The 23189-nt window shown below is 43.4% G+C and overlaps 1 protein-coding gene across 1 annotated transcript; it reads right to left on the minus strand.

The window, feature by feature from the left end:
• Window positions 1-11101: 11101 nt before the first annotated feature.
• LOC100193006 (uncharacterized) lies at window positions 11102-14554 on the minus strand. The gene is made up of 4 exons (NM_001138174.1): window positions 14489-14554; window positions 12194-12304; window positions 11549-11671; window positions 11102-11467 (listed from the first exon to the last, which is right to left on the minus strand). The coding sequence occupies exons 1-4, from the start codon at window positions 14537-14539 to the stop codon at window positions 11330-11332; spliced, it is 423 nt and encodes a 140-aa protein (NP_001131646.1). The 5' UTR covers window positions 14540-14554; the 3' UTR covers window positions 11102-11329.
• Window positions 14555-23189: the final 8635 nt, after the last annotated feature.

Raw genomic sequence — 23189 nt, forward strand, 5'->3', positions numbered from 1 at the left:
CCATACTGTGGTCGTGGGGTTCCTCAACCACGCTCTTCGTCGCCGCGACGCGTAGGCCACCGCCCGCCATTGTTGCCCCGTTCCTGCACCGACGTTCGGTGGTCGGGATTGGGTCTTGGGCGCTCTACGGCGTGTGTGGATTGTGTGTGTGGAGTGCCCAATGTGGGGAGCGACCCGAGCCCCTGGAATTCCTCGTCGTACCTCACCGCCGCTGCAACTCCGCTCCGCGCGGTGGACTGGGTACCTTCGCGGCCAAATCCCTGGTGAGCCATCCCCTATCGCACTCGCGCTAGCTGTAATTTCATTTTTTTGCACATCACCGTAGGTTAGCTTCACCGGATCGACGGATTAGGTGGCTCTCCGGTGAGCGTGCCGCCGTGGGGGATGACGGCCCGCCGTGGCGAGTCCCGGGTTAGGAAGAAGCACGTGCACGCGTCAGATCTTGACGGACGGTCAGGATTAGATCGTGGCATATCGGTTTGCGTAAATGCGATCTGGATCGTTGATGCGGACGTGAACGGCTTAGATCAATATTGGTGCGTGGTTGTCCTTTGTGCGTTGAGATCGGATCTAACGGTCCGAATTCGCAGATACCGCTTCGGTCCACATTTCACAAAAGAACCCTTGCGTCTTTCTAAAATAGAACCCGTCGTCCTGGGGTAGTGTGCACTGGGTCTTAGGAATTTTATCCCCGTGACCCCTGCGCTTCCCATTAATTGAGGCCCAGTCCAGAGCATAGTAAAACCCGAGAAAATGATTTATAAATAGATTTTTAATAGGAAAAATAATTGCTAGAACTTCAATAATCCATAGAAAATGCATATGAACTCCAAATTACTCCATTCCACTTTCTAAATTTTTGTAATTTTATTATCTATCACCTAGAGCCTCTGTTTTGGCATGAAAGGCTCATTTAAATTTATCTAATACTTAATCTTGTATTAAATACATAAAAGCTACAGAAATTCATAACTTGAAATATATAACTCCAAATTTAGTGATTCCAGTTCCTATAATTTCATTTTAATGTGTAGATTTTTACTGTATGTTTTATTCATCTGTTTGGTGTGATGTTGATTTTGGCTATACTATGTATGTATTGTGTTGATGCGAGTAGACGAACAAGCCACTGTGGATTCTGAGGTTCAGCAAGTAGAGATAGCTGAGCAGGAGCTCATTGAAGGCAAGTTGTGCCCTTGATCACTTCTTTTACCTATTCATGTTCTTATTATTCATAATGATCTGCATAGGTTAATTTTGATGGGACCCAATAGGATACCCTAGATTTTGACTATCTTTATACCTTGTTTCACCACTGGTTTTACTACTAAATTTTTGGGTAGTACATGCTATTGCTTTATGTGGATTTGGGTATAAAGATATTTATGACTCATGACTACACTTTCTATTATCTGTTCATTATTTTATGTTCATGATAAGATCATTATGTTAATGGGAACATAGAGAACCACCCGGGAAAACAGTGCTACCACAAGGGTTTAATGGGACGCCCTTGGCTGACTAATTAGGAAAGCTAGTGGAAGACTACCTTACCCGAAAGGGGCAAGGGCAGTAGGGGAGAGGTCAGTGCGGGGAGGTCCCTGGTTGATTTTGCTGCGATGGCTGTCAGCCAGGAACCCTGTACTGGATCTTCCTATAAACTGTAGCGGGTTTTCGGAAGCTAGTGGAACTTTGTAAAGGCCTCGTAGTGGATCCCTAGCCATTCACCTCGGTAGTGTCTAAGGGCCTTGCAAACCCAGGCGACATGGGATACACGACTTGTGGGTAAAGATGCGCAACCTCTGCAGAGTGTAAAACTAGTATACTAGCCGTGCTCACGGTCAAGAGCGGCTCGGACCCTCACATGATTAAATATGGAACTTAAATTCAATTTGACATTTGCATCGCATTTGGGATTATTTTACTATTACTGTTCTTTATTATTATTAAGGTTTGGTATTTACTTACACTTAGTAATTGCTAATAAAATTTTGACCAACTTATAAAAGCAATGCTCAGCCTCAGCCTTTATTCCATTGATTAGCCTTACACTACATGAACTCCCACCTTTGGTGAGTTTATGCCACATTATTCCCCACAACTTGTTGAGCTATGAACGTATGTGAGCTCACTCTTGCTGTCTCACACCCCCCCACAGGAGAAGAACAGGTGGTTCAGGAGGAGCCACAAGGCGAGGAGTATGATCTGATCTAGGTGGCGTTTCTCAGTTGACATTGGCGCCGACGATCCTTAGTTCGTTTTATGTTTACACTTTTATTTTGTAATAAGTCTTCCGCTATGTAATAAATACTCTGATGTTTTATGACATTTATCTCTATACACTCTGTTATTATATATGTTGTCTTCTTGGCGCATGTATGAGATGCACCCGGCTTTGTCCTTTAAAACCGGGTGTTACAGAAGTGGTATCAGAGGAAATGTTGACTGTAGGACGAGACCTAGATAGAAATGGACAAACCCTCTCTTACTTACCTTACTCTGATTCATTCTATACTTACCTCATCTTGGTCTTGTCTCACCTTTTGCTATTCTACTCTGATCATTCTTACCTCTCTACTCTAAGACAAGATGGATTTCACACCTTGGAATCCTACAACTATGAATTTTTTTTGAGATAGGAAACCTAAGACGAAATTAAAATTATTTTCTTTATTAAAAATGTTGGTTGATTGTTCTGATGATTAATGCTTGATTTGCTTCTTTGATTGATTGAAACATTATAGTCGGGCATCTTAGCATGTACCACCATAAGGTAATGTATTAGCTTTAGTGGATAACACACTAACCTACTTAGCTAATAAATCCTCCGTAGTAACATTTCTCGTAATTACTCGCCTTGTCTACAATTCTTCCTTTCTTACCCTATATTTCCAACCCAGATGGACTACCCCTATAGTGTTAGAAGAGAGCACTATAGACGTGATCCTTGGTATGTCATGGTTAAGAAAGGCAAAGACAGTTTATACATTGCGCTAAGGAACCGTAGAACTCACCAGTTCCAAAGGACAAAGTTTTGAAGTTGAAGTTGCAGTAACTACCGCCACCAGACTAGCGGCATTCTTAGTAGATGAGAAGTTTGTTGGTGTCAACATCCGGGTGGTTAGAGATTTTCCGGATGTCTTTCCAGAGGAGTTGCTAGGGATGCCACCTGACAGAGAAGTTGAGTTTGTTATTGACCTCTTACCTGGAACCGCCCCTATTTCTAAACGGCCATATAGGATGTCCGTAGAGGAGTTGAAGGAACTTAAGAAGCAGTTAACTGAGTTACAAGAGGCTGGGTACATTCGTCCGAGTTCCTCACCTTGGGGAGCACCGGTCTTGTTTGTACAGAAGAAGGATGGATCGCAACGGATGTGTGTGGATTATAGATCTCTTAATGATGTTACGGTGAAGAACAAGTATCCGTTGCCCCGTATTGAGGATTTATTTGATCAGATGAGGGGTGCAAGAGTATTCTCGAAGATTGATCTCCGATCCGGTTATCATCAGATGAGGATTAGACCATCGGATATTCCCAAGACGACTTTCTCGACTAGATATGGATTATATGAGTTCACAGTTATGTCGTTTGGATTGACTAACGCACCAGCCTATTTTATGAACTTAATGAACAAGGTGTTTATGGAGTATTTGGACAGATTCGTCGTGGTATTCATCGACGATATTCTTATTTATTCTCAGAGTGAAAGTGATCACGAGGAACATCTGAGGATGGTGCTACAGAAGCTACAAGATAACCAACTCTACGCCAAGTTTAGCAAATGCGAGTTTTGGATTGACAAGGTGCCATTCCTTGGTCATATTATTTCTAATAGATGAATATCAGTGGATCCTGCTAAAGTCAAGGAGATAGTGGCGTGGAGCATACCCACTACCGTCACTGAGGTTCGGAGTTTCTTGGGGCTTGCAGGATATTATCGGAGATTTATTGAAGGATTTTTAAAGATTGCTAAGCCTATGACATCGCTTTTGGAAAAAGGAAGAGAGTTTAAGTGGACGAGAAGTGCCAAGAAAGCTTTGATCAATTGAAGGAGAGATTGATCTCACCACCAGTATTGATTATGCCAGACCTGTAGAAGGGATTTGATATTTATTGTGATGCATGTGGCCAAGGCTTAGGATGTGTGCTCATGCAAGAAGGACATGTGATCGCCTATGTATCTCGTCAGTTGCGGAAACATGAACTGAACTACCCCACTCATGACTTGGAACTGGCTGCCGTTGTGCATGGACTTAAGATTTGGAGACACTACATTATGGGAACTAAGTGCCAAGTATACACGGATCATAAGAGTTTGAAGTACATATTCACTCAGAAGGATCTCAACCTTTGGCAACGCCGTTGGTTGGAGCTTATTAAGGATTATGATTTGGAGATTCACTATCACCCAGGCAAGGCAAATTTGGTTGCAGATGCCTTGAGTCGGAAGGAGCATGTTCACTCCGCTTTCGTTGTCTAGCTACCTGATGAATTAGCAAAGGATTTTGAGAGGCTCAACCTGGGAATTGTTACACATACGGAAGGAGTTACTATTGAATTGGAACCTACCTTGGAGCAAGAAATTCGTAAAGGTCAGGTTGGTGATGCCAAAATCCAGGAGATCAAGGATCTGATAACAGAGGGTAGAGGCCCAGAGTTCACAGAGGATGAGCAAGGCACGATATGGTTCAAGAATCGGATCTGTGTTCCCGATATCGATAGTCTTCGGGAAACCATATTGAAGGAGGCACATGATTCAGTTTATTCTATCCACCCTGGGAGCACTAAGATGTATCAGGATTTAAAGCAAAAGTATTGGTGGTATGGACTAAAGAGAGATGTGGCTGCACATGTGGCTATGTGCGATGTGTGTCGAAGAGTTAAGGCTGAACACCAGAGGCCAGCCGGACTACTGCATCCACTGAAGATACCTGAGTGGAAGTGGGAAGAGATTGGTATGGATTTTATTACTGGATTGCCTCGCACCCAGAAAGGATATGATTCGATATGGGTTATTATGGATAGCCTGACCAAAGTGGCTCGTTTCATTCCGGTCAAGACCACTTATAAGGGATCTCAATTGGCTAAGTTATATATGGCTCAGATTGTGTCTCTACAGGGTGTACTGAAGAAGATCGTTTTGGATAGAGGATCACAGTTTACTTCCATATTTTTGGATAAGTTTTCATGAGAATATGGATTCGAAGTTGAATTTTGGTTCGGCCTACCATCCTCAGACTGATGAACAGACTAAAAGGATTAATCAAGTATTGGAAGATATGTTAAGAGCTTGTGCTCTCAAGCATGGTGGCAGTTGGGAGAAGAGCTTACCATATGCTGAGTTTTCTTATAATAATAGCTACCAAGCCAGTTTGAAGATGTCACCGTTTGAGGCTCTATATGGCAGAAGATGCAGGACACCACTGTATTGGGATCAAACTGGTGAAAGACAGTTCTTTGGGCCTGAACTGGTTCAAGAAGCAGAAGAACAAGTTCGTATAATTCGAGAGAATTTGAGAGTGGCTCAAACCAGGCAAAAGAGTTATGCTGATAATAGAAGGAGGCCACTGGAATTTGAAGAAGGAGATTATGTGTACCTCAAGGTGTCACCACTTCGTGGAATGAGGAGATTCAAAGTTAAGGGCAAATTGTCCCCTCGCTATATTGGACCATTCTTGATCTTTAGGCGAGTTGGGGAGATGGCATACCAACTCGAGTTACCTGCAAGTCTATCGGATGTGCACAATGTATTTCATGTGTCTCAACTAAAGAAGTGTCTCCGTGTCCCTGAGGAACAGTTACCCATGGAAGATCTTAGTGTTCAAGGTGATTTGACTTACACGGAGTACCCGATCAAGATTTTGGATACATTGACTCGAGTTACAAGAAATAAGGTGATAAAGATGTGCAAAGTTCAATGGAGCCACCACGGTGAAGATGAAGCAACTTGGGAAAGAGAAGAAGAGCTTCGTATAGATTTTCCCCACCTTTTCTCTAGTTCTTCTTAAATCTCGAGGACGAGATTATTTTTAAGGGGGGTAGGATTTGTGACACCCACTTTGTAAATTGCTAGGATAATGCCAGTAGAGGAACAATTTCTCCTTATGTGAGTTTGACCTTTATGTACCATCACATGTGAACACCATATTTAAAAACAAATAACTGTTAAGATATATGCTACCAAAACATGCATCATGCTGGGTTTTCATGTTGTGTGCATTTTGTGACAACATAAAAAAAAATGTGACAAGAAATAAATTAAAAAAATCCCAAAAGTGGAATTTAAGTTCTAAAGGAAATTTAGAATTTGAGAAAAGAGAAGAAATACTATACAAATGAGATAAAATAGATATATAAAATAACTAGATGTGGTTATTTAAATTTAACCTAAGTATGAACTCCCCAAATATAAACTCAAATTTTGAATTTGAATTTGAAAAGGAAAGAGAAAGAGAAAAGAAAAATAGAAATGAAAAAGGAATTGAAAAAGGGAAAATAAAAATAAGGGAAAACCTCATCTGGGCCAAAACCCATTTGTCTCGGCCCACCAAACCCCGCATGCGCCAGTCCACTACTGCCCTCATCCACTGGTCGATGGGGCCGCTCAGCAGACCAGCCAGCACTTCCTGTGTTTGCTTCACTGGCGCGTGGGCCCCTCCTATCAAGTTTATCCCCTTCCCCTGTCCGGTCCGGTGTTGAGCGAATTCCTCCGTGGATCTCTCCGGTCATTCCGCCACCGCCTTGGTTGTTGGATCGACCGAGTTTTTTGCCACCAAATTCTGTGAAATCCACTGCTCCAGTGAATAACTACCGTGTCGGCTGCCTTCCCCAGTTCCCCTCCTCTCCATTTCTCCCCTTCTGACCACCCATGGCGCTCGGCACCCAGTGTCTCTGCTCACCCTTGGCGACCGAACAGGTGAACCACCCACTCCTTTCCGCCGTCCTCTAAGGGCCATCCAGTTGCACCTACGCGTGAGCTCTCCCTTCAACACTCCAGTGCCCGAGCTCCCTCCCCTGTGGCCTCCGCTCGGTGCGCCCCTCTCTGCTCCTCTGCCGTGTCCCTGCTAGCGCCTGCCGTCAACCACCCGCCGTCCGAGCAGACACCGGGCGCCAGCAAACTACGTGGAGGAATCGCTATGCCATACTGTGGTCGTGGGGTTCCTCAACCACGCTCTTCGTCGCCGCGATGCGTAGGCCACCGCCCGCCATTGTTGCCCCGTTCCTGCACCGACGTTCGGTGGTCGGGATTGGGTCTTGGGCGCTCTACGGCGTGTGTGGATTGTGTGTGTGGAGTGCCCAATGTGGGGAGCGACCCGAGCCCCTGGAATTCCTCGTCGTACCTCACCGCCGCTGCAACTCCGCTCCGCGCGGTGGACTGGGTACCTTCGCGGCCAAATCCCTGGTGAGCCATCCCCTATCGCACTCGCGCTAGCTGTAATTTCATTTTTTTGCACATCACCGTAGGTTAGCTTCACCGGATCGACGGATTAGGTGGCTCTCCGGTGAGCGTGCCGCCGTGGGGGATGACGGCCCGCCGTGGCGAGTCCCGGGTTAGGAAGAAGCACGTGCACGCGTCAGATCTTGACGGACGGTCAGGATTAGATCGTGGCATATCGGTTTGCGTAAATGCGATCTGGATCGTTGATGCGGACGTGAACGGCTTAGATCAATATTGGTGCGTGGTTGTCCTTTGTGCGTTGAGATCGGATCTAACGGTCCGAATTCGCAGATACCGCTTCGGTCCACATTTCACAAAAGAACCCCTGCGTCTTTCTAAAATAGAACCCGTCGTCCTGGGGTAGTGTGCACTGGGTCTTAGGAATTTTATCCCCGTGACCCCTGCGCTTCCCATTAATTGAGGCCCAGTCCAGAGCATAGTAAAACCCGAGAAAATGATTTATAAATAGATTTTTAATAGGAAAAATAATTGCTAGAACTTCAATAATCCATAGAAAATGCATATGAACTCCAAATTACTCCATTCCACTTTCTAAATTTTTGTAATTTTATTATCTATCACCTAGAGCCTCTGTTTTGGCATGAAAGGCTCATTTAAATTTATCTAATACTTAATCTTGTATTAAATACATAAAAGCTACAGAAATTCATAACTTGAAATATATAACTCCAAATTTAGTGATTCCAGTTCCTATAATTTCATTTTAATGTGTAGATTTTTACTGTATGTTTTATTCATCTGTTTGGTGTGATGTTGATTTTGGCTATACTATGTATGTATTGTGTTGATGCGAGTAGACGAACAAGCCACTGTGGATTATGAGGTTCAGCAAGTAGAGATAGCTGAGCAGGAGCTCATTGAAGGCAAGTTGTGCCCTTGATCACTTCTTTTACCTATTCATGTTCTTATTATTCATAATGATCTGCATAGGTTAATTTTGATGGGACCCAATAGGATACCCTAGATTTTGACTATCTTTATACCTTGTTTCACCACTGGTTTTACTACTAAATTTTTGGGTAGTACATGCTATTGCTTTATGTGGATTTGGGTATAAAGATATTTATGACTCATGACTACACTTTCTATTATCTGTTCATTATTTTATGTTCATGATAAGATCATTATGTTAATGGGAACATGGAGAACCACCCGGGAAAACAGTGCTACCACAAGGGTTTAATGGGACGCCCTTGGCTGACTAATTAGGAAAGCTAGTGGAAGACTACCTTACCCGAAAGGGGCAAGGGCAGTAGGGGAGAGGTCAGTGCGGGGAGGTCCCTGGTTGATTTTGCTGCGATGGCTGTCAGCCAGGAACCCTGTACTGGATCTTCCTATAAACTGTAGCGGGTTTTCGGAAGCTAGTGGAACTTTGTAAAGGCCTCGTAGTGGATCCCTAGCCATTCACCTCGGTAGTGTCTAAGGGCCTTGCAAACCCAGGCGACATGGGATACACGACTTGTGGGTAAAGATGCGCAACCTCTGCAGAGTGTAAAACTAGTATACTAGCCGTGCTCACGGTCAAGAGCGGCTCGGACCCTCACATGATTAAATATGGAACTTAAATTCAATTTGACATTTGCATCGCATTTGGGATTATTTTACTATTACTGTTCTTTATTATTATTAAGGTTTGGTATTTACTTACACTTAGTAATTGCTAATAAAATTTTGACCAACTTATAAAAGCAATGCTCAGCCTCAGCCTTTATTCCATTGATTAGCCTTACACTACATGAACTCCCACCTTTGGTGAGTTTATGCCACATTATTCCCCACAACTTGTTGAGCTATGAACGTATGTGAGCTCACTCTTGCTGTCTCACACCCCCCCCACAGGAGAAGAACAGGTGGTTCAGGAGGAGCCACAAGGCGAGGAGTATGATCTGATCTAGGTGGCGTTTCTCAGTTGACATTGGCGCCGACGATCCTTAGTTCGTTTTATGTTTACACTTTTATTTTGTAATAAGTCTTCCGCTATGTAATAAATACTCTGATGTTTTATGACATTTATCTCTATACACTCTGTTATTATATATGTTGTCTTCTTGGCGCATGTATGAGATGCACCCGGCTTTGTCCTTTAAAACCGGGTGTTACATAAACCATGTTGGTGCTGGAGTGGTCCTCGCCTCCTTTAGAATTTGTGTCCTTGGCCTGAGCTTTCTCCTCAACATCCAGAGACGCTATCATATTTTCAACTGATATCTTATGTCTCTTATGTTTCAGAGATGTAGCAAAGTTCCTCCATTTAGAAGACAACTTTACAATAATGCACCCATCCATAAATTGGCCAGGAAGGACAATCTTAAGGTCGTCGAGCTCCTTGGCAATGCACTGTATTTCATGAGCTTGCTCTATAATAGAGCGATTATCAGCCATCTTATAATCATGAAAGTTCTCCATGACATATAGGTATTGCCAGCATCTGATGCACCATACTTAGTAGTAAATGCATCCCACAACTCCTTCCTATCTGTGTATTGCATATTCACATCAACTCGACGGTCAACAAGGATGCTAAGAATTGCTCCCGTAAAGATAGTATTGGCATCGTCGTATTTTTTATCCTTTTCAGGAGTCAGTACGCCCTCAGATTTGTCTTTACTAATATGGAACACATTCATATCAGTAATCAGAGCGTGACCTTGACTTGTCACCTTTTGAAGTGCATACCAGGGTATTTTTCTGGGTTCAACGCGTCGGCAAAACCAGCCATAGTTAAACCAGGAATTTTGTCTACAATAAGGTTTTTAGATTATTGAATAATTAGACATTTTTCATATTAAATTCCGAATATAAATCATGACCAACAATAAATAGTTTAGATGTCTGTTCCACAACAAGTAACCTAACATGTTACTTAACATCATAATTATATAAATACATCACATCTCTACCATAACAGATAAACTAAAGTATGAGGTTAAATCAAATAATGTGTACTGATCAGACATACTAGTAGATGACGTGAGTGAAAGTAGTATGGTCAACAGTGTCGAAGTAGCAGGGTCGACGTCGTCGAAGCAACAAGGTAGACAACGTCGAAGCAGCAGGGTCGAGGATGACGTCGTTGACGAGATCGACGAGGTCACGAGCAGTTGCGTGAAGACGCTTACCAAAAACCTTATTCGCCCTCTTCCGGTGTAGGATCTCGAAGGCGACAAATTCTCTGCTCTTCCGATTGAAGATGCACGTCGACGCTCAGGATAAAGAGGACTAAGATGGCGACGCAGTTGTGAGTAAAGACAAAAAACCTTACTCAGATTAGGATGTGATGCTTTCTAGCAAGGGATAGCAGACGCCTTATATAGGGCCACGCCCACGAACCGATAAACTCGCGATCCGTAATCCGATAAAGTCACGACCAAATAGTTATCTCCCTTGTCATACATGGGTTTTTGTGATTTTTCTATAATTTAATTGAATCCCATAAATCCAACGTGATCCTATCCGATCTGATTTACCAAAAGTCAAGTTGTTATCGAGCAATCAGCCAATCAATCACAACGAAGGGAATTCATCAACGCTTGTGGTGAAACACCACAATGCGTTAGCACCTGACAGACAGCCTTGTATTTGCAAATCTAACAACAATTACTGTATGTGACTTCACAAAGATCAAAAGCCACAGTTGCAGTGACTCTTCATAACAGTTCATTGATCTCTCTATGGAAGTACAACATGCAAATGGGAAGTGGAATACATCGTCTTCATCTGCTCCATGCAGCCTTTGGAGCATCTAATTTATACCTCAGCAACATCCATACAAAAATCTTATCTTGAACCATCAATAAAGAACAAATTGGGTAACATGAACAATTTAACATAAAACGCCAAGTCGCCAATCGCAAGACTGATGGATCGATCTAGACAACCTTTGGAGGCGCTTCCAGCATGAGTTTCTCGATGAGGTCTGCAGCGTCCTGCACCGTCGCGATGTCCTGTGCGCTTGTTTCGTCGACGGTTATGTTGAACGCCTCCTCGAGGCCCATCACAATTTCAACCTGCAGGAGAAAAGTTGGCGATGTTCAAGTGCTGCTCATTTTTGTTCTCAGCTAAAGGTGATTTTGATACAGAGGGATTACCGTATCCAGTGAATCAGCACCAAGTTCGGCGAATTTTGATTCGCCAGTGATAGCAGTCCCATCGGGAAGAGCCAGCTGCTCCTTCACTATACTACAGACCTTGTCGACTGTCTCCTTCTTAGCCTAGTCAATAAACCAGAGAATGGTGATTTTTCAGGTCGCTCTTCAAAAAGATGTTACTACTTCACATCAGTAGAGTAAGTGCATGCCGACAATCTCAGAAACAGGTCAAGAACCAGGTCACACTCTTCGCACCAACTAGTAGTCTGTACTTCCTAGTTTCTATAACAAATAACTAAATAATTCGATATTTTTTTTTGCTAACTATACAAATAACTAGTCAAGTGCATAGCTACGGTTTAATTAACAAAATCGATCCTTTTATAACACAAGTGAACATGTGGTGCACTGGCTTCCAGCCCTGAAGACCAAGGTGGGCGCGCGCGGAGGGAGAGCGGCGCATTGATGAAATTCGTGCTTTAAAGGTGTAGTGATTTAACTTGTAGTATCACATATGATGTTAGTGAATAAAGATAACCATGAAAAATGTGAACAACTACTACAATTAGGTTGTTTCTTTATCAACCAAACACTTTTAGAACCAGAACAACTGTTGCTGGCAACAAAGAATAAAATGATGCATACCGAACAGCAAATCTTGAAACGAAGAGAACTTGGTCTTGAACGGATGGATACAGAAGTCATCCTGTGGCTCTGGAAGGAAACCGAGCTCCGGCTTGAAATCACATTTGTCACCTGAAATGGACCAAGAATTGTCCCCGTAAGTGGATTATTCATATGCACAGAACAACAAAGAGTACAGTAACGAGAGAATGGCAACTGACACTGAAACAAGATTTCCATAGTCCATGTAGCGCAAATACCCTTTTCTAAAAAAAATTCAGAGGTGCTCCTACTTTTGTACTGGATGTTCAATGAAATTAAAACCAAACAACAGATTTGGAACAGAAAGTCCTTCAGAAATCGGATATAGATACTAAAATGTGTACATCAAGAAAACATAGTGAAGCTAACACACAACACATATTATATTAGTAGCATGATTTAAGTCTGTGATGTCTATGAAGTATGTTCATCTAAACTGAGAGCCAGCTGGTTGCTATTTCAGGTATTCAAACATTATGTTTTTTATATTTATTCGCACATGCTCGTACAAGTTTTTTCTTAGAAAAATTTAGATGTACACAGACAAGTTTTTATAATTATTTGCACGTGCCTGCTACAGAGAGATATGGATATCGATGAAGATGTTAGCCATAGAATTAAAACAGGGTGGATAAAATAACGTCAAACATCTAGCGTTTTATATGATAAGAGGGCACCACAGAAGCTAAAACACAAGTTTTATTGGACAACAATTAGACCTACTATATTGTATGATGCAGAATGTTAGCATAAACAAACATGTTCAACAAATAAGTGTTGCGAAAATGTCTATGTTACGTTAGATTTGTGGCCATACAAAAAGGGATCGAATCCAGAATGATACATGATAGGCTAAGGGTAGCACCAATTGAAGAAAAGCTTGTCCAACATCGGTTGAGATAATTTGGACATGTCCAACGAAGACATTCAGAGGCACCAAAGTGTAGTGGAAGCGATAATAATGAGGAGAGGAACAAGACCGAAGTTGACATGGGAAGAGACTTGAAAGAATGAGATATACCTAAAAATTTAGCTTTGAATAAAAGTGTATGGAAAACAACTATCCATGTACCCAAACCATAACTTGTGGGTTCTTTAACTCTAGCCTACCCTAACTTGTTTGGGATAAAAGGCTTTGTTGTTGTTGATAGATATACACAGACAAGTATAGACGAGAAAAAAACATCTACAAAATCAACTGCCTTGCTTCCTGGCAAGGAACTAGCACCAGAGCTTTTGAGGAACTGATCTCGTCCAGGGATTTTGAACTGACTAAACTAGGACATCAGTCCAGTAATACACAAGGATCAAGATGCAATAAAGCTTTTCAAACCAGGTCTAAATCCAGATATAAATGTGCGGATCCCAACTATACGTTTTGAGATCCCATGACATGATGCAGGGCACTGGGCACTGGGCACTTGAGATCAGACAAGAACAGACATGGTAACATACACTTGTAACAAGAAAGCTGGCATTTTTCTATTGGCCTAGCACACCAACATCGATGTGCAGAAGTGAAGCACTGGTAAAGAAATGCTCCTTAATTAACTTGAGCAAGATCTGAGGCAGTCATGTGCTGTCACTTGCTGTGCTAGCGTACCCAGCAATATTTCACTACCAGAGGACAGAGGTTCATTCTAAAATAAACCATACGAACCACCGAGCTGCCACGGTGCCGGTTTCTTCAGTTACAGCAATTTTGGAATCTTTGCAGGTTGCACTAAAATATGCAAAATTGTCACCATCTGTTCATCGTACACCGTGACAGATGGTAACAAACTCTCAGCACTACCCAGAAGTTAATACATGCAAGTAATCTAAGCTTTAAAGTCAATTTGCTCAAAGTTACTACTACGATTCTAAGTTACTGCAACAATGAAGGAAATGCAGAGTGAATCATCCATTCATAGTATTGTGTGGTCAACAAGTACTAATCATAGGCAAATTTGGCAATAAAGATCAAGGGAAAGTTTGCTCGCTCAAAAAAAAAGAGCAGGGAACTTTTACGAGAGAAGATCCCCCACGGAGAAATCCTGAGCTCGAATCTACTCACAATCAGGCAACTGAATCGAAAGCAACCCAGCATCACCGGAAACTATGGCTACGGCACCCATCCATCTAAGCGAACCAATCCACGAACCCGACAAATCACAAACCAGACGCCACGAATCTAGAGCGACTGAACCTCCTCGCGTCAAGATTCAAGAAACAGTGACAGACTCTCAAAGACCAAGCTACCAGGTCAAGGCAAGAAGTCCAAGAGCAGCGGACCTGGCGCCGCGCGGCGGCCGGCGAGAAGGAGGCGGCGAGGGAGTGCGCCATGCTCGTCGCTCTCGGATAGGGGGCGGCGGCGAGGGGAAGAGGCGCTAGCTGCAGCTAGTCTAGTGGGACAGGACAGAGGTGGCCGTGAGGTCGTAGCAGGCCAAGAGCAGCAGCTATCACACGGTGGGAGCGTAGTGCGGCGGGCGAACCGATAAATAGATAGGCTTGGGATAGAAAAGCGTCCGTCCGGGCTCCGGAGATGTCTGACGCTGCACGCTCGCGCCAGCCACAACATGGGAATGCTTGGCCGCTGGTGGCTCGATTGATCGGGCCGGGCCGCCGGGGAGGATTGGATTTGCACGATGACATGTACCTGCGTCTCAGCTGACCTGACGGATGACTGGAGAATAGAGTCGTATCTCGTTGAAACGGCAGTTTTGGGTTTATGCACGGAAGCAGGATTGCAGAAGAGACAGACGAGCTAGGGTAGAAGTTGCGGCAAAGCCAAGAAAGCTGAAAAAACATCGTCATTTGTCAAAAGTCAAGTAGCCAACAATTTAATTGACCTGAGAACTGGAAGAAGCTAGCAGACTATTGTTTGCATTGTACAAACAGATACCACAGCAGGACCCATTTCACCTTGATAATCTTGGCACCTAATTATTAACCTGTTTTATTCGGATCCACTTGTTGATAGATATATAGCAACTAAAAAAATTGTCAAGTAAGAATCGAAACAACAGTATACTCCCTTGGTTCACAAAAAAGTCTACATAACCTATTGTTTGACTACGTGTCTACATCGCCCTTTGTCTTTTTAAAACCGGATGTTTAAACCCCTTATCTTCACAATACCATACACCAAACACGTCCCAATGGTTTACCAGACCTATTTTGCTAATGTGGCGGACGATGTGGACCGGTTTTGCCTGACTATCCAGCGTGGTGCCATGCTCACTCGTCCGCTCCCCACGGTGGCACTTATATGATATAGAGGGGGTAAAGTGTCTCTTCTTTTCAACTTCTTTTTTCTTCATCCCCTTTCCTTTCTTGTTGTTTCCTCTCCTCACCATCATATGGTGAAGCAGACCGGGAGCAGATGATCGCCAGCAAGGTTGGTTGAGTGGATTGTAGCATGTCATGGAGGTGAGTACCCACGAATGGATGCATAATTTTTGACCCAATCTATTTTTGCGATTCGAAAATTTAGGGAAAAGAGGGGTTTGGTGTGATTTGGTGGTGTTGGGGACTTGTTCTCAAGTACTATGAGTTAAGAACAAGGCAACACAAAATGTTAAATGTTAATACCCTTCGTCCATCGAAACATTATTTCCCTTAGGATATAATGATATTTAGACGAAGGTCATGAAAGACATACCTTCATCATTGCAGTATATGTTAAAATAGAAGAAGAAACATATGACATATAAGAAATAACATAAGTGATTATATGGTGTTGTTGATTCATTCTTATTATATGATCATGAAGAAACAGGAACAATATTGAATTACGAAAGTACCTTCGACTTGTTAGAAGGTAAAAGTGTACAAGCGTGACGTAAAAGCAGGTACCACTCAGCATGTACGGGGATACTGTTAATCTATTTATAGGCACAGGACACAACCTGTGAGAAATTACAGTCATGCCCTTTACATTTATTATTGACTTATAGATAAATCTATGAGGACTAAACAACCCTTTCCCCTTTAAGTCGGCTCCTTTTTCTGCGATTAAGCCGAAGCTCCCTTGAGCGTAGCTTCAGAGCAGTGCCAACCTTCGTCATGACCATGCTCCTCCCATCGTGTATGCTTTTACCCTGAGTCCGAAGGTACCTGTCCATAAGTCACACTTGGAAGACGTTGTTAAATTACGTTTTTGAGGACCTTCGGTGGTCGAAGGCCCCCAACAGTAGCCCCTCGCAGTATTAATTTGTTTAAGATAACGAATTCAGACTGCGACATGGACGAAGGCCTTAAGCCGAAGGTCCGAAAACACCTTTCCTTTGCTAGAATAGCAACAGTCAATGACAGACGGGATCCTCCAACTCGGGGCGCGCCGAGCGTATAAATAAGAACTCACCCTGACCACATTTGGTACGCTGTTTGTGCCACTTGCCTTATTTGCCCAATTTTATAGCTCTTGCTCACCAACGCTTGCTTAGTTTCTCAAGCTTTCTACGCTTCGGCTTGGAGGACACGTTTTCGTCATTTCCAAAGTAAGATGTCTCAAGACAAGAAAGTTGTTGCTGAGACGAAGCTAACCGAAGAGGAGAAGCTTTTTGAGCAGAAGAAGGCTGTGAATCCTTATATAGCTGGGTTTTTAGAATCAATGGCAAAATCGAATACAGAGAAAATTACAAAGGAGATACTGGAGGGCCTTTCCGAAGATACTGGTGACAGTGACAATTATGATGTTGAAAGTGGGGGTGAAGATTCCGAAGATCGACCGTGGAGGCCAAGCCATGTAATTTTCGGTAAGTCGAGCATCAAGCAAAGTCACCTTGAGAGTATGAGAGAGAGGTACTTTCGAGATATTTCTATTGTGAGGGCTGGCAAAGACAATAACACTCCTGCGCCTGAGAAGAATGAAGTTGTGATTTTCCGAAGCTTCTTTAAAGCTGGGCTTCGGTTCCCACTGAGCAGGTTTGTAGTGGAGGTGCTGAAAACCTTCCAAATTTTCCTTCATCAACTGACCCCCGAAGCCATATTGAGGATGGGAGTCTTCGTCTGGGCAACAAAGAGCCAAGGGATAGAGCCCAGCGCAAAATGCTTCTGCAGCATGCACGAACTCATGTATGAGACGAAGGCCATGCAGAAGGAACAGTATCACAACAACTTCGGTTGTTACGGGTTTATCGCCCGTCCCAACGCAAGTTACCCAGTGCCAACATTTCTGAAGAGGTGGCCAGGGAATTGGATGGAAGAATGGTTTTATGTGAAGAACGACTTAGTGGCGAGGGAGGATGTTAAGGAGGTTATTATGCGCCCCATTTGGTCCCGCTTCGGCCTTCGAAGGCCGAAGGTTGAAATCGATGAAGCCGCCGAAGCATGCCAGAAGGCCTTTGGCACTGTCTGTTTTTTCATTGGTACAAGAGATTTAATCCAAGAGCATATAGCTTTTAGAGTATGGCCGCTTGTAGAGGATTGGGAGATGCCGACGGAGACTGTCACCGAATCTAGCGAAGGTGACTTGGTTCGACTAAAATACACCTTCAGATATGGAGATAAATTTGATGAACCAAATGACGACTGGCTGAAATGTATCGAATCTATAAGTGATGAATTGCTTGGGCCATATTCCAAAGCAGAAGACAATGCATTATCCACATCCTTCGGGGGCCGAGGAAAAAAGAGATTGAATAGAGTTTTTGATGCTATTGGTTTTGTTTAACCCGACTACAGCTACCCGCTGCGGGGACAGGGAAAGAAGAGGAAAATCGCTGCTTCGGCCAAGATTGCTGCTTCGGCCACTCCAGATGAGCCTGCGCCGAAGAGCAAAAAGTTGAAAGCCCTTACCCACCGACCACATTATATTGAGCCGGCCATGGTGCCTGAGTTTGGCGGGGAGACTTCTTCAGCTGCTGAACCAAAGGAGCCCATCCCTCCTACGCAGAAGGCTGAAGAACCGGCTACCATGCCGAAGGCGCCCTCAGCCGAGCTAGCTGAGTCAAAGACTGGTAGAGATAAGGCCGAAGAGCCAAAGACTGAAGGGACAAAAATGTTAGAAATTTTAAGCCCTTCGGCGGAAGTAACTGTGCCGAAGGCACAAAAAAGTCTTGCGGTAACTCCGAAAAGAAGGAGGATGGCAAATGTACTAGACGTTCTAGAAACAGTAAAGGCTTTAAGCTTTACTCCTTCAAAGAAAATTGCCGAAGCTTACCGAAGTTGGGCCTTCAGAGCTTGCCAAGAAAAAACCTTTAGAAATTAAAGAGAAAACAACAGAAGAAAAAGCCTCAGAGCAAACTTCGCCTGAAAAGGTTGCTACTCCTGCTCCCGAAGCTTTGGAAGAGATCATTGATTATATCATCTGCCATGCTTCGGGAAAGATGATTTCTTCGGAAGAAAAACGAGAAGCTCACCATTATGCCCAAAACTGAAATACCCGAAGGGGGCACTGGTGTTTAATGGCAGTGGAGAAGAAGATTTTTTGTACTGTCTCCTGGATAACAAAGAGATATTTGTCAGCCGGGAGATAGGAAGAAGCTTCGGATTCCCGAAGTTAGAAGATGGCCTCTCAATATTGTCAAAGGATGAATTAGCTGACAATTTAGCATATAATAGCATAAAGGTATGAAAATCAATTTTTGTATTTGAAAATGAATTATTTGTTTATACTTAATACTATGCTCCTCTTGCATGGCTTGATTCTTAGCAATGCCCTTAGGGCACAGAAAAATATGGAAGATGAAGGGTGTACAATAGCTCTGAACAACCTTCGCTCAGAGGTAATTGAACTAAGGAACGAAGGCCTTGAAAAGGATAAAATATTAATTTCATTGGTGAACAAAATAAAAGAAGACGAAGCCAGTTCCAAAGCTCAAGTTGAGGCCCAGAAGAGTGAAATTGAAGATCTTCGAAGACAATTAGCTGAGGCCAAAGTAAAATGTGTTGTTGCTGAAGCTGATCGAGATGCCAGCGAATACTGGAAAATTATTTTGAAAAGACAGTTGCAGAGCTTCACGCATCGAAGTAAAGATGTTTTGAAAAATCTGTGGGGTGCGTGAAAAAAGATGAAGACTAGCTTCGCCAACGTGGGCACCTACTCAAACGAACACAACTTTATACTAGGCGACCCTGAGGGCGTTATCGAGTGGATCAGTGGTGAAGCCGAAGCTTTTGAGGAGATCTTAAGTGATCGTGGGGACGTCTGCGCCTTCTCTGGCGCGAGAGGAGTTGCAGCCGTCCTGGAGAAGGCGGGTTGCGAACAAGTTAAAACCTTGGCCCAGGCCGAAGCTGCCTTCTCTGTTGATGACACGAAGGACCCCTCGGTCGAAGCAAGTTTATTGGGCGGCAATTTTTTCACTGATATTTGGGACAATGGCGGCCGAGAAATGGCTCATGAAATAATGAAGAAGAGCGAAAAAGATATCCACGACTCTCGAGAAGCAGCGAAGAAAGCTGCAGAACTCGAGAGACGGATAGGTATTGTTTAATGGCTTGTAGCTTCATTGTTTGTTCTCGAGGCTTCGAACTGATTAATTTTTTCTATCGCAGCTGAGCTGCCTCCTCCACCGGAGCCGTTCGGCCCCCTAGCCGACCCGGAAACAAAGAAAGCGATAGAAATCATTAATATGGCTGAAGCTATTGTCGACAAAGTTGTTACCAAACTGCTTAACGAGGCTGCAGAAGAAGTTCTGAAGGAAGAAGAGTAGCTATTGTAAAAACATTTCTAGGATATTTAATGTAACATTTGCTGAACTATGTGTGTAATATTTGGTGTTTATAAATTTGAATGCAATATGTGAATTGTTTGTAATTCAGTTCTTTGCGATGCATGAAACTTTATGTACGTACCGTTTTTGAGCCTTCGGCGAAAAAACACCTTCCCTTCTTTTCATGCTTCGTAAAGAAGAATTTTTATGCCTCGTAAGAATCATTCACACTTCGTAAAGACATCAATACTTCGTAAACGATAGATCCCTTCTTCCACATTAGAACCGATGGAGCTGTAATTATCAGCTTACTTTGTGCCTTGGCATCTTTTCATTTTTTATAAAGCATTCTCCGAAGATCGGCTTTGTTTCCGATTGATGTCGTTGATGTGGTATGATGTATGATGTGATGCTATGCGATATGATGCGATGATATGATGCAAAGAATGATGCTAATGTCGAAGACACATACCCACGCTGAAACACAATCTCTGTGTCCCCTTAGGAACCATCAAAATCTCTTTGTCGTTTATTTTTCGGCTTCACCGCTTATTTTTTGGTGTAAGTTCTGCATCCCCTTAGGAACGTCTTTTGAACTTCTTTACCTTCTATTTCGGCGGTATTCGCGTTGACTTTTCACGCTTCGCCTTATATTTCGGTGGTATTTGGCTCTGCATTCCCTTTGGAACGACTTTTGAGCAGAAAACTTACACTACGCTCCCTTGGGAACGACTTTTTGTAGCTTCGATAAACTTACGCTGCGCTCCTTAGGAACGACTTTTTGTAGCTTCGGTAAAACTTGTAATGCGATTTTTAGCTTTGCATTCCCTTAGGAACGACTTTTGAGCTTCAGCAGTTTTTGAGCTTCATGAGTCTGTGGGAAAGATATATTTCACTATGACAAGAATGAAGCTATTACAAGAAATTAAAAATGACAAGAAAACTAGATTTTCATTGATTGTTCCTTATTAAAAAGAAAATGACAATAAATGTAAAAATGCTTCAGAGGTAGGATATCTCTTAATAGATGTGTTTTGATTCAGTATTGTTGACTGTGCGAGCTTCGGATTCCTCCCTGAGATCTCGCTGCCGATGAGTCTAATGGCTCCCTTCTGGCTGCTGACCTCGTGAATAGACAGGTTGTAGTGGCGGCGGAGGTGGAAGTTGTGGCCAAGAAGCATGTGGCTGACTAGCCGAAGCAACAGAAGCTGCAGGATGATTACCCACATATTCAGGTATGTAGGGTGAGTGACACGAAGCAGTGTGCAGGACCTACTTCGGTTGGCTTTGCCGGGCTTTGGCTTCTGCGATCTCCTTCTGCTTTTGGATGGTGATTTGGTACATTCTTGTAGTATGGCCCTTGTCTTCACCACAAAATAGGTAGTAGATCTTCCTAGGCTGGTCCCTATATCTTCCTCCAAAGCCCCTGGCGCCTCTGCCTCTTGGAGCTGGCAGCCGAAAAGAGTTTTGTTGCTGCCCCGAAGATTGTGAAGTATACTGCGGCCTCTGCAGCTGACTTCCTCTGTCATCACTCTGAGTGGAGTTGTGAATTGACCTGACATGCCTCGGGTGGATTCTTCCTCCGAAGCCTCTGGTCATCTCAGAGAACCTGTAAGCTTCCTCCCTTCTTTGGCAGAAGTCATTGTCAACCCTGATGTACTCATCCATCTTTTGAAGCAGCTTCTCCAGAGTCTGTGGAGGCTTTCTAGCAAAGTACTGGGCAGTAGGTCCTGGACGAAGCCCCTTAATCATGGCCTCAATGACAATTTCATTGGTCATTGTAGGTGCTTGTGCTCTCAGACGCAAGAACCTTCGGACATATGCCTGGAGATACTCCTCATGGTCTTGCGTGCACTGAAACAGGGCCTGAGCTGTGACTGGCTTCGTCTGAAAGCCTTGGAAACTTGTCACTAGTATATCCTTGAGTTTCTGCCATGAAGTAATAGTCCCTGGCCAAAGAGAAGAATACCATGTTTGAGACACATTTCGAACTGCCATGACGAAGGACTTGGCCATGACGGCTGCATTGCCTCCATATGAAAATATAGTTGCTTCATAACTCATCAAAAACTGCTTCGGATCTGAATGCCCATCATACATGGGGAGTTGAGGTGGCTTGTATGATGGGGGCCATGAGATAGCCTGCAGTTCTGCTGCCAAGGGAGAAGCATCATCAAAGGTAAAGGTATCATGATTAAAATCATCATACCATCCATTCTCGTTGAACAAGCCTTCTTGATGAAGCTCCCTGTGTTGGGGTCTTCGATCTTGTTCGTCTTGAGCAAGATGGCGTACTTATTCAGTAGCTTCGTCGATCTGCCTTTGAAGATCAGCCAGTCAGGCCATCTTTGCCTTCTTCCTTTGTACTTGCTGATGGATTATCTCCATGTTTCTGATTTCTTGATCCAACTCTTCTTCTTGGAGTGTTGGACTAGTGGCCTTCCACTTCTGGCTTCGGGCCTCTCGGAGAGGAAGGGTCTCCTGATTTGGGTCCAGTGGCTGTAGTGCGACAGCCCCTGGCGCTGAAGCTTTCTTCGACGGCATGACGAAGGTCAGTGCTTGCCGAAGGTGGTCGAAAAAGGGTTCACCGGAGGTGGGCGCCAATGTTGGGGACTTGTTCTCAAGTACTATGAGTTAAGAACAAGGCAACACAAAACGTTAAATGTTAATACCCTTCGTCCATCGAAACATTATTTCCATTAGGATATAATGATCTTGACAAAGGTCATGAAGGACATACCTTCATCATTGCAGTATATGTTAAAATAGAAGAAGAAACATATGGCATATAAGAAACAACATAAGTTATTATATGGTGTTGTTGATTAATTCTTATTATATGATCATGAAGAAATAGGAACAATATTGAATTACGAAAGTACCTTCGACTTGTTAGAAGGTAAAAGTGTACAAGTGTGACGTAAAAGCAGGTACCACTCAACATGAACAGTACGGGGATACTGTTCATCTATTTATAGGCACAGGACACAGCCTATGAGAAATTACAGTCATGCCCTTTACATTTATTATTGACTTATAGATAAATCTATGAGGACTAAACAACCCTTTTCCCTTTAAGTCGGTTCCTTTTTCTGCGATTAAGGTGAAGCTCTCTTGAGCGTAGCTTCGGAGCAGCGGCAACCTTCGTCATGACCATGCTCCTCCCGTCGTGTATGCTTTTACCCTGAGTCCGAAGGTACCTGTCCATAAGTCACACTTGGAAGACATTGTTAAATTACGTTTTTGAGGACCTTCGGTGGTCGAAGGCCCCCAACAGGTGGGTCCCCCCAATCTATTGTGCTTGAATCAGTGTTATAATTGAAGTAGTCAGAAATCGA

The sequence above is a fragment of the Zea mays genome, chromosome 3 (assembly GCF_902167145.1).
Source record: "Zea mays cultivar B73 chromosome 3, Zm-B73-REFERENCE-NAM-5.0, whole genome shotgun sequence".
Lineage (NCBI taxonomy): Eukaryota > Viridiplantae > Streptophyta > Magnoliopsida > Poales > Poaceae > Zea > Zea mays.